The sequence below is a fragment of the Giraffa tippelskirchi genome, chromosome 7 (genome assembly GCF_054371585.1).
Source record: "Giraffa tippelskirchi isolate mGirTip1 chromosome 7, T2T-mGirTip1v1.2.pri, whole genome shotgun sequence".
In the NCBI taxonomy this organism is placed as follows: Eukaryota; Metazoa; Chordata; class Mammalia; order Artiodactyla; family Giraffidae; genus Giraffa; species Giraffa tippelskirchi.
This window is the reverse complement of record NC_137281.1, coordinates 90,463,169-90,472,803: the sequence shown is the minus strand read 5'-3', so window position 1 is coordinate 90,472,803 and position 9,635 is coordinate 90,463,169. Positions and strand designations below refer to the sequence as shown.

The 9,635-nt window shown below is 44.9% G+C and overlaps 2 protein-coding genes across 4 annotated transcripts; one reads left to right on the top strand and one right to left on the bottom strand.

The window, feature by feature from the left end:
- Positions 1-426: 426 nt before the first annotated feature.
- Positions 427-6,733, bottom strand: OSGEP (O-sialoglycoprotein endopeptidase). The gene is made up of 11 exons (XM_081506950.1): positions 6,425-6,733; positions 5,177-5,296; positions 4,821-4,996; positions 2,471-2,566; positions 2,288-2,337; positions 2,064-2,142; positions 1,431-1,496; positions 1,248-1,338; positions 956-1,031; positions 760-858; positions 427-615 (listed from the first exon to the last, which is right to left on the bottom strand). Exons 1-11 carry the CDS (start codon positions 6,537-6,539, stop codon positions 576-578), a joined length of 1,008 nt encoding a protein of 335 aa, XP_081363076.1. The 5' UTR covers positions 6,540-6,733; the 3' UTR covers positions 427-575.
- A 366-nt stretch (positions 6,734-7,099) lies between these two features.
- APEX1 (apurinic/apyrimidinic endodeoxyribonuclease 1) lies at positions 7,100-9,626 on the top strand. 3 transcript variants are annotated; one of them, XM_081506948.1, is made up of 5 exons: positions 7,100-7,145; positions 7,442-7,567; positions 7,798-7,985; positions 8,490-8,682; positions 8,827-9,626. In XM_081506948.1, exons 2-5 carry the CDS (start codon positions 7,510-7,512, stop codon positions 9,342-9,344), a joined length of 957 nt encoding a protein of 318 aa, XP_081363074.1. In that variant the 5' UTR covers positions 7,100-7,145; positions 7,442-7,509; the 3' UTR covers positions 9,345-9,626. The 3 variants fall into 3 exon arrangements, with proteins under 3 accessions (XP_081363074.1, XP_081363073.1, XP_081363075.1); XM_081506947.1 differs by having other exon boundaries at positions 7,100-7,157; XM_081506949.1 differs by having other exon boundaries at positions 7,100-7,379.
- The last annotated feature ends 9 nt before the right edge of the window (positions 9,627-9,635 follow it).

Below are 9,635 nucleotides of genomic sequence, written 5' to 3'. Positions count from 1 at the left end.
GGAGGACATGTACTCAGGGCCTCTCTCTGGTCTGCCAATGGAAATGTCTGTAGGCTTAAGTGTATGGAGGAGGGACAGTTTTACTTTTTAGTTTATCAATTAGTATGAAAATATATCTGGCTTCAGGCTGTTTTCAGGGAAATCCTGAGTACCTACACTTCAAAGAATTTAAACAAGGTGATGAATGTAAAGCAATTAACACAAGACCTGATGCTAAAAGAGTACCAATGATAACAGCATTCCTAAGGGAAGGTTAGAATATCTCAGAGATTCTCAATTTTAGCTTCAGAGCAGTAGCTCCCAAGGCTACCTGCAGTCAGCCAGGGTGATGCTCTGACCCCTGCCCTCCTTATCCATCAACCCATCGAAAGGATTTAACCATTGCAAATGCGTATTCTTCCTGAACACAAGTCAACTGCCAACATATAAAACCAAAAATATTTTAATGCTGAGTCAATTCTTGAGGTTCAAATGATGAGACAAGGGAGTCCACAGCCTTGTCAGGATAGAGATTAAGGCCTAGGGTCCCTTGGGCTCCACTCAGGGCACTAAATACTCCAATCCTGTTAACTTTGTTAATCTCTCCAGGTCACTTCTACTTCATCTGTCCGATACCTGTTAAAAAAAAAAAGGAAAAACTTGGTGGACTGTTATCCCTATTCCATTCTTCTCTGCCCTCACGATTCTGGGTCCTCTACGTGCTGGATTTTTGCCTACCTCCCATATAATGCTGTCTACCTCCTCCCAGGGGCCACTTACCTCTGTGTGATCCCAGATTCACTGAGAGGGGTCCTGTGTCCAGCCTGAAACATCTCCCACCCAGCCTGGGCTATCATGGCTCCATTGTCAATGCAGAATCTGGGAAGGAAAAGAGGTATCAAATTCATGATCTAAGGGTAGAAAATCACAGCAATTGGGAAAAAAAAACAGTGTGTGTGGGTGGGAGGGCCTTTACCTTTCATCTGTGGCAAAAAGCCTGGCTCCACGTTCCTGGCACATGGTCTCCATCATTTCCTGTAACCTCACATTACCTACAGAGGCAGGGCTATGATTAGCTTATTTATAGCCAGTCTAGCTATACACCTCATGTGCACTGACTTAGGAAAATGAAGTAGGTGCAAGGACTGGGAAGCACAGGACAGAAACAAAATAAGTAATTTCCCCAAACCCTTAGAGATTTAGAATATCAGGAGCATGATGCACATGTCCCAAAATATGAAAGAGAAGCACAGTTCAATGATACATACATCCTACACCTCCCACAATGAGGGCCTCCTGGGAGCCACAATGTGCCATGGCCCGCTCTGTGATCTCAACCAGCATTGCAAACACAGTTTCCTGTGGGGGGCAGACAAGTTGAGAACATCAGAGGCGATCCCAGTTTAGTTCTGTCAGCTCCACCTTTCTATCCCAGCTCTTCACTTCATTACCTGCAGGGAGAAGCACAGATCCTCGGGAGTACACTCTCCAGTGGCCAGCATCCGCTGGGCTACATCCTGTAGTTACAGGGGCAAACAGATAAAACAGTGAACTGTGGTCTGGGGATGACATGTGAGCAAAAAACGAGCATACTTGGGAGGATCACTGCATCTTACCACAATTCACCCTTACCAGTATATATTGCTCTTCACTGGCACTGAGCTATAAATATATATAAAACCAGCACCCTTCTTTCAAGATTCAATAATCATGAATGCCTGCCCTCTCACCTTCTGTCCCCTACCCCGGTTAATTTTTCTCCAGACTTGTCCCCATCTGACCCTTTTTATTTTTTTCCCGTTTCTTTGTCTGTTTCTTTTTCTGACTCCCTCCCTCTTCCCATGCCCCATGAAATGCAAGCTCCAAGTAGGCAGATTTTTGTTTTGCTCCATCTAGTATTACTATCGCCTTGAACAGCACTTGGTACACAAAAGACGTTCAATAAGTATTTGCTAGATGAATTTATTCAGCATCTAACATAGGCCAGTACTATGCTATATGCAGAAAATACTGCACTGAGCAAAACTTGCACACTTCACTAAAAAGCATGCAAGTCCCCATCTCCTCACCTCCCCCACACTCACCTCAATAAAAGACAAGATCCCAGAGAATGAGACGTCCATCCCCTTTACAGTGTATGGCAGCTCAACTAGCTTCTTGCCTCTATGTGGGAGTGAGTATATGAGGCACTAAGCCTGTAGTCAGCTGGCTGCTCACCCTCCAAAGCCCTCCCAAAGCTCATTAATACATACACAGGGATATCCTCGGCACCCCACCAGTCAGCCTCCTTCCGCCTTATTCCCCTTACCGCTTTGCCATTTGCTCAATGTTGTAGCCTGGACTTGGATCATTGGAAATCTAGCAGAAGGAAAAACAGGATGAAGTCAGGTATCTATGAAGCAAAAGAAGCTAATTTACTTTCCCTTTCCTTTTCCATGGCTCTCCCAAAATTCATTCACAACTTATATTCTCTGTAGCCTCAATAGCTTACCTTCAGCACTCGAGCAAAACGATCCAGACAATTACCCACGGCAATATCGATGGTTTCCCCAAAGATGCGGTAACGATGTTCTGAATACGCAATCACCTAAGGGTGATGAGGATGTCCATGAAACCTCAAGTCTGTAAAGAGGAGCATTTGGCTTGGGGAAGAACATAGCAGAGGATCAACATGGTCACTAGAACTTCAATAAGCAATGGAAATAAAGTACTTTCCCAAACCCTCAACAGATCCTTTTAAATAGCACTTATCTGAGAAGTCTATATACACCCTAACGATTCCCAGAGTAGATTCTTAGTCAAAAGAAGGCAATCTAGGTCGTGAGAGAAGTAAATTATCATTTTGGATACACTTTTCTAGCTTGGAGGTTTCTGATATTCCTTTAAAAGCAGTCAAGACAGTGTGGACTAGGGAAAGCTTTCTTTCTTGGAGGCAGGGAACCAGAGTTCGTCAAGATTATCCTACGAGGGTGGTAGTATTTGGAAACCACTAAGGTAGAGTTAAAAAAACAAAAACAAAAAAAATCAAAAATCCCAGGGAATTCCCTGTACCTGGTTGCAGATGCATTCATTCCCTGGCGGGGGAACTAAGATCCCACAAGCCACTCAGTGCAGCAACGAACAAAAACAAAACCCCAAAATCCCATACTGGGTCAGACTAATTGCTCATCCAGCTCAGCACTGGCAACCAACTCCTGTCCACTCTTCATGTGACCAACTTCTAGCACAGAGTATTTATCACCCATTGACACATAAGCTCCAGATTCCTGACAGTACTTCCAAAGGATCATTAAGTCCCTTTCCCTTTCTGGTGCTGCTAGGGATTTTCTTCCATTCTGATGTAGACCTTACTCTACTGATAAAAAGGCTGGAGACAAAAGCATAAAGAAAAATTTTGCCTTTCTACTTCTGTCATCTGCTCTTCCCTAGTCAATCATCTTGTTTTTCACACCTAAGCAGGCTTCAAAGGGAAAGAGGAAAAGAGAAAGCTTCCACTGTTACTTTCCACACTCCAAGTTCCTAACCTTGTATAATAAATATCTTTCAGGCCTCAACCAATTACTTGTTCTCTACCCACTAAAGTTCCCACGTCATTTTCATAGGAATGTGTGCTTCATCTTTAATAACTATTTCACAAAATGAACTTTTAGAATATAATCCTTTCATAAACTGGAGAGAGGAATCAGTCTGGACAATTATCCCATCAGGTGTTAGGTGGAAAAGGAAGGCTAGAGTTCTCCAATCTCAACTTAGAAAGATCTTGTAAGGTATCCCAAACAACTCTGGCTTCATCTATAAATTTAAAACATCTTCCACCATTCATAAAATGTTTTTTAAATTACTTATGTTTTCACTCTTACCACCAATAACTAAAACAAAACAAATATTGTAAAGAAACAAATGAGATAGTACCCCTTAGTTTTTTGTTTTTAAAAAAAAAATTTTTCTGGCTGCACCTTGAGGCATGTGGGATCTTCGTCCCCTGACAAGGGATAGAACCCGTGCCCCCAGCATTGAAAGCAGAGTCTTAACCACTGGACTGCCAAGTGCCCCTTAGTTTTAATTGCCAACATTCATAGTTAAAATAAGCTTCAAAATAATGAAAATAAAAAACCTTATTTTGAATACTTCAATCCTTACTATTCTTTCCTTCTCTAAGTTAGAAATTCCTCATCTCTGTAGCCACATATAAAGGTCATCCAATGTTCTGATCATACTGCCCAAAGATGCAGTATTACAAACTCTGTTGTGGGTTTTCTAGTGTATCACATTTTAGCTTCAGATGAGCCCAGTTTTCCTACCACTCAGGCAGAAAGTGAAAGTTGCTAGTACAGTGCCTCAAAAATTAAGAAGGAATGGTGGAGCTTTTCTGCTGTAGTCCTGAATGGCTTCTGTCAAAATGGGCAAGTTCATGAAACCTGGGAAGGTGGTGATGCCCCTGGCCAATCACCATGAAGAACACCTATGATCTTGCTACCTTGCTAGCAAGGTACAAAGTGAAAGCTACCACAGGCAAGAAGAAAATTGCCAGGAGGTCAGAGAGCAAGTCTTTTGTGAAAGTTTATAACTTGAAGTATATCACTTCAAGCCCATAAGGTACTCTGTAGGTATCCCCTTGGAAAAAACTGTTGCCAATGAGAATGTCTTCAGACACCCTGCTCTTAAACGTGTGGCCCAACAAGAGGTCAAGGTCAAGTTTGAGGAAAGATACAAAATCAGCAAGAACAAATGGTTCTTCCAGAAGCTGTGGTTTTAAATCTGTTTTATTTCATTCATTAATAATACCCAAAAATCTCTGAGGGGGGAAGAAAAAAGAAAGAATGGTGAGGAATTCTAAATACCTGTGTATTTCCTCCACTGACATACAGCACAGTTGGGTTGGTGGCTCCAGTGATGAGGCGGCCCATCTCAATGTGACCTATGCAGTGGTTAACACCCAGCAATGGCTTATTCCATAACTGGGCCACAGTACGGGCCACAACAGCCACAGAAACCAGTGGGGCACCCATGCCAGGACCTATGGGGACAGAATGGGACTTAGAATCCTATAGAGATTGGGAAAAGCAGAGTTGAGGGAAGCAGGGGATGTGAAGGTACAGTGGATGTAGTGGTGGTATCAGAGGTGAGCTGCAGGCTATTTTGACTTAGCTGGGTTCCAGGTGTATTCTTCCATTGTTGCCCGCTCTTCTAGCTATACCTTTGGTGTATGCGATGCAATCAATATCCTCAGAGGTTAATCCAGCCTCTGTTAGTGCCTCCTGCAGCAGGTCCAGAATAACAGCTCGGTGGTGCCTGGCAGTATCACCTGGAAGGAATCCTAGGAGACAGACACAAGTCAGAGATCCTAAGAATTTTCCTATAGAAAGGCACCTAGAAGTCAAAACAGACATTTGAGTAGGGTAGAAAGAGTCCCTTCCCTTTTCCTCAAACATCCTGTCTTCAGACACAGTCTTTTCAGCCTGTTCAGCTAAGCTAAACAGCTCTCAGAAATGCCCTTCTTCATAGCCAACTCCTACTCAGGACTCAATGATACCTATCTCATACTTTTGGTGATGCCCTGTGACTCTACACACACTGTGCATGATAACATCATTGAAGTTAACACACTATATGTAACATGTAACAATTACAGCATTATAGTTAATCGGTACTTTTTCCAGCTTAACCACGAGCATCTCAAAGCACTGCCTATTTTATCTTCATATTCTTGGTGCCAAATGCCAAGAAGCTTGAGTACTAAACATATATATCCATTTCTAACGAGTAACCTGTTACATCATCACCTGTTCAGGGAGGCCTTTCAGGTATACGCAACTCTGCTGCTCTCTCCTATGGAAGGAGGTGTTTGGGGGGAAGGTAGGAAAGACACAATATAACTTAGAAATAACATTTACGGAAAGTGGTCAATGTGTCCGGTACTTTAACTCTCAAGACCGAATGACGCAGGTATTATCATCCCCATTTTAAGAACAAGGTACAGAAGTCCAAAAACAACTACCGAATATTGCAAGGGCAGCCCATAATTAGCATATAAAAGGTGCTCAGTATAGGCTGAACAAAACAAGTGCCTGTACCTCTTCTACCCATCAGCCTCGAAATAATGTGTGTGCGTGCTTAATCTTGTCCAACTCTTTGCGATCCCATGGGCTGTAATCCACTAGGCTCCTCCGTCCACAGGATTCTCCAGGCAAGAATACTGGAGTGGGTTGCCATTCCGTCGCCCAGAGGATCTTCTCGACCCACGGATCGAACTCAAGTCTCCTGCACTGCAGGCAGATTCTTTACCACTGAGCCACCTGGGAAGCCCTTTTACCCTCACATAATCTCAGAGACTAGGATCAAAAATTATGAGGCACAATGTGCACTCTTCACCAACGTTTAGGAAGATGGCACAGGATGCTGTGCGGAAAAGTGCGCCACGAATTATAAATCCCCAAGTCCTCACCTGTGCCGGGAGGCGTGACGTAAGTCCGCCGCGGGTTCGCCAGTACTTTGCCATCCCGTACCACTCCCACGCCAATCTTGTTGGCGCTGCCTTCAAAACCCAGCACCGCCGGCATGGCTCCGAGCGAGCACTGGAGCCAAGAAGCCCTCACCAGTCCGCGCTGGGACGCAGACTCCGGATCGCAGAGTAGGAGGATGAGCCAGTGGCTGCTAAGCAGCCGCGCCGACCAGAACAACAGCTACCAAAAAATTCCCGTAGGTAGCGCGCCAGCGCCGGTCCCAACCTCTGCCGTTACGACGACCCATCAAGATCCTTTCGAGGGCCTGTTCTCTTAACTGCCGGGAACGCTGAGCCGGCGTCTGCTCCTTAAATTCCCATCCGTTCCTCTGCTTCTCTCCCATGGTCCAGCCCAGCCTTTTTCACTGATTTCGTTTTCTCTTCCACAGCTTTGGGATCTCTAGTCAGGGTGGCAGAAAGAGTCGTGAATCTGGCATATTGATAAACAGCCCAAGAATGGAAGGTGGGGCCTTCAGTGTCTCGGAGTCCAGGAGAAGGGCGGGAAGCTTTCAGTCACGTGGTACAACTAGACCAATGACCCGTATTCCTCCGCCCCTGGAAGAGCATCTCAGATCACGTGACCACGCCAGTTACCCACGTTGGGGCACAGCGTGCTCCATTCTTTGTGTTGGGTTAAGGAGGAGCCAGACTGGGACCGAAGCAGGTCAGCTAAAGGGTTCGTGTTGTTTTGCCCATCTTAGCGGCTTCTCTGGACGTCTGATCCGCAAGGCCAAGTCGGGATTCTCAAGTCCTTCGATTGGCCGGAGGGCGGATCTCGCGAGAATTGTATAAGACACGATGAAATGATCTAGTCTTGGGGGTGAGGGGCTGGAAGGCTGATGGTGCACGGAGGCGGGGAAAGAATTCAGAGATAATACAGTTTGAAAGGCGGTACTTGGTACGTGGGCGTTGAGGGTGGAGTCTTCTGCTCTAGCTGGTTTCACGACTTTGCATTTGTAGGCAACGCGATCAAAATACTGCTGCGGTGGACGAAGTGGAACTGGTGCAGAAGGGCGTTCATTACAGTGATGCCGAAACGTGGGAAAAAGGGAGCGGTGGTCGAAGACGCGGAAGAGCCCAAGACTGGTAAGAGAATGAAATGGGCCCCTCTCCCTAGAGGCAGCGATGGGGATGTCTATAATTACTTAGCTAAACGGGAAGTACGGACCGTTGAACGGAAAGTCCAGACCGACACCGATAGTACTCTCATTTGCGAAGTCGCGGCAGCTGCATGCTCTTAGTGGGTCTATAGTTAACTCTGGATCAAAGTTGGATACTATCAACTTATATCCCATTATGTATTACTTATTTTATAGAGCCAGAGGCGAAGAAGAGTAAGGCAGGAGCGAAAAAGAACGAAAAAGAGGCAGTAGGAGAGGGCGCAGTTCTGTATGAAGACCCCCCAGATCAGAAAACTTCACCCAGTGGCAAATCAGCCACACTCAAGATCTGCTCGTGGAATGTGGATGGGCTTCGAGCCTGGATTAAGAAGAAAGGTTTAGATGTGAGTGGAATTAAGGGGATGTAGGTGATCTTGGGGTTTAATCATCTTTTTCCATCTTAGTCCCTAGCGCGGTAGTTTTCTTGTGGGAAAGGTACTAGGCTTTCACCAAAAAACCTTGTTATTTTTCAAATGCCATTTCAACAGTTCCACTACCATTTTCTTATTTATAATGTCCTCATCTCTTCCCTGGCATGTTGGAAAAACCTCCTTACTAGACTTGCTCCATTTTATTTCCTGCACAGCCAACATTTAAATGACTACTGCTTAAAAATCTTAGCTGGCTATCCACCGCCTATAGGGAAAAAAACAAGAATTCCTCAGTGTTGCAGTAACACTCTTCTTGCCTCTCTGCCCTTCATTTATAAGTTTTAATATTATGCTGCTAGACGTTATTTCTGCAGAGACTGTGTCTCATCTGTATATTTCTAGTACTTAGCATATAGATTTTTCAGTAAATGGCTGCTGAATTGATAATACTTTTTCTACATTTAATTTCACTTACAGTGGGTAAAGGAAGAAGCCCCAGACATCCTGTGCCTCCAAGAGACCAAATGTTCAGAGAACAAACTACCAGTTGAACTTCAAGAACTGTCTGGGTTATCTCATCAGTACTGGTCAGCTCCTTCAGACAAGGAAGGGTACAGTGGTGTGGGCCTCCTCTCCCGCCAGTGCCCACTCAAAGTCTCTTATGGCATTGGTGAGACCCTATTGATTTTTTAAAGCCCAGCACTTCCAAACTAATTGCTGGTGTCCCAGTCCAGCCCCAATTCTTGATTCTTTTCTTCTCTCCTTTCCCTTTTCTTAAAACTTCTTTTTGCTAATTGTCCCATCATTTCTGTAGGTGAGGAAGAACATGATCAGGAAGGCCGAGTAATTGTGGCTGAATATGATGCATTTGTGCTGGTGACAGCCTATGTGCCTAATGCAGGCCGAGGTCTGGTGCGCCTGGAGTATCGCCAGCGCTGGGATGAAGCCTTTCGTAAATTCCTGAAGGGTTTGGCATCCCGCAAGCCCCTTGTGCTATGTGGGGACCTCAACGTGGCTCATGAAGAAATTGACCTTCGCAACCCCAAGGGAAATAAAAAGAATGCCGGCTTCACTCCACAAGAGCGGCAGGGCTTCGGGGAATTGCTGCAGGCTGTGCCACTCACTGACAGTTTCCGGCACCTCTACCCCAACACGGCGTATGCCTACACGTTTTGGACCTATATGATGAATGCGCGATCCAAAAACGTTGGTTGGCGCCTTGATTATTTTCTGTTATCTCAGTCTCTGTTGCCTGCATTGTGTGACAGTAAAATCCGTTCCAAGGCTCTGGGCAGTGACCACTGTCCCATTACCCTATATCTAGCTCTGTGACACCTCTTCCAAATCACGTTGAGCCTGGGAAATAAGCCCACCAAGCTAGCTTTAAAATTCTTACCCCCAAACTTCTTTAATAACTGCTATCTAGAGAATTCTGCATTGTATTTCCCTTCTAAACTATGAATCCTTTAACCAGGCTTCTAATAACAGATGTAAGTTCTCAAGGACGGTGTTTGTGTAGGGGTGGTGCTTTTTTCTTTTTATTTTTTACATTAAACAAAAGCTACTGATACTTCCTTTGAACTGTCCCTGTGAAAATAAAGAGCCATAGTTTCAGCTTTGGTG

Excerpts from the sequence above, each read along its gene's own strand:
- OSGEP (XM_081506950.1), bottom strand. The coding sequence starts at position 6,539 with ATGCCGGCGGTGCTGGGTTTTGAAGGCAGCGCCAACAAGATTGGCGTG. Across the intron at positions 2,338-2,470 it reads GTTTTGCTCGAGTGCTGAAG|ATTTCCAATGATCCAAGTCC; the intron begins GTAAGCTATTGA and ends TCCTTCTGCTAG. Across the intron at positions 1,032-1,247 it reads CATTGTGGGAGGTGTAGGAT|GTAATGTGAGGTTACAGGAA; the intron begins GTATGTATCATT and ends CTGCCTCTGTAG.
- APEX1 (XM_081506948.1), top strand. The coding sequence starts at position 7,510 with ATGCCGAAACGTGGGAAAAAGGGAGCGGTGGTCGAAGACGCGGAAGAG. Across the intron at positions 7,568-7,797 it reads CGCGGAAGAGCCCAAGACTG|AGCCAGAGGCGAAGAAGAGT; the intron begins GTAAGAGAATGA and ends CTTATTTTATAG. Across the intron at positions 7,986-8,489 it reads TTAAGAAGAAAGGTTTAGAT|TGGGTAAAGGAAGAAGCCCC; the intron begins GTGAGTGGAATT and ends TTTCACTTACAG.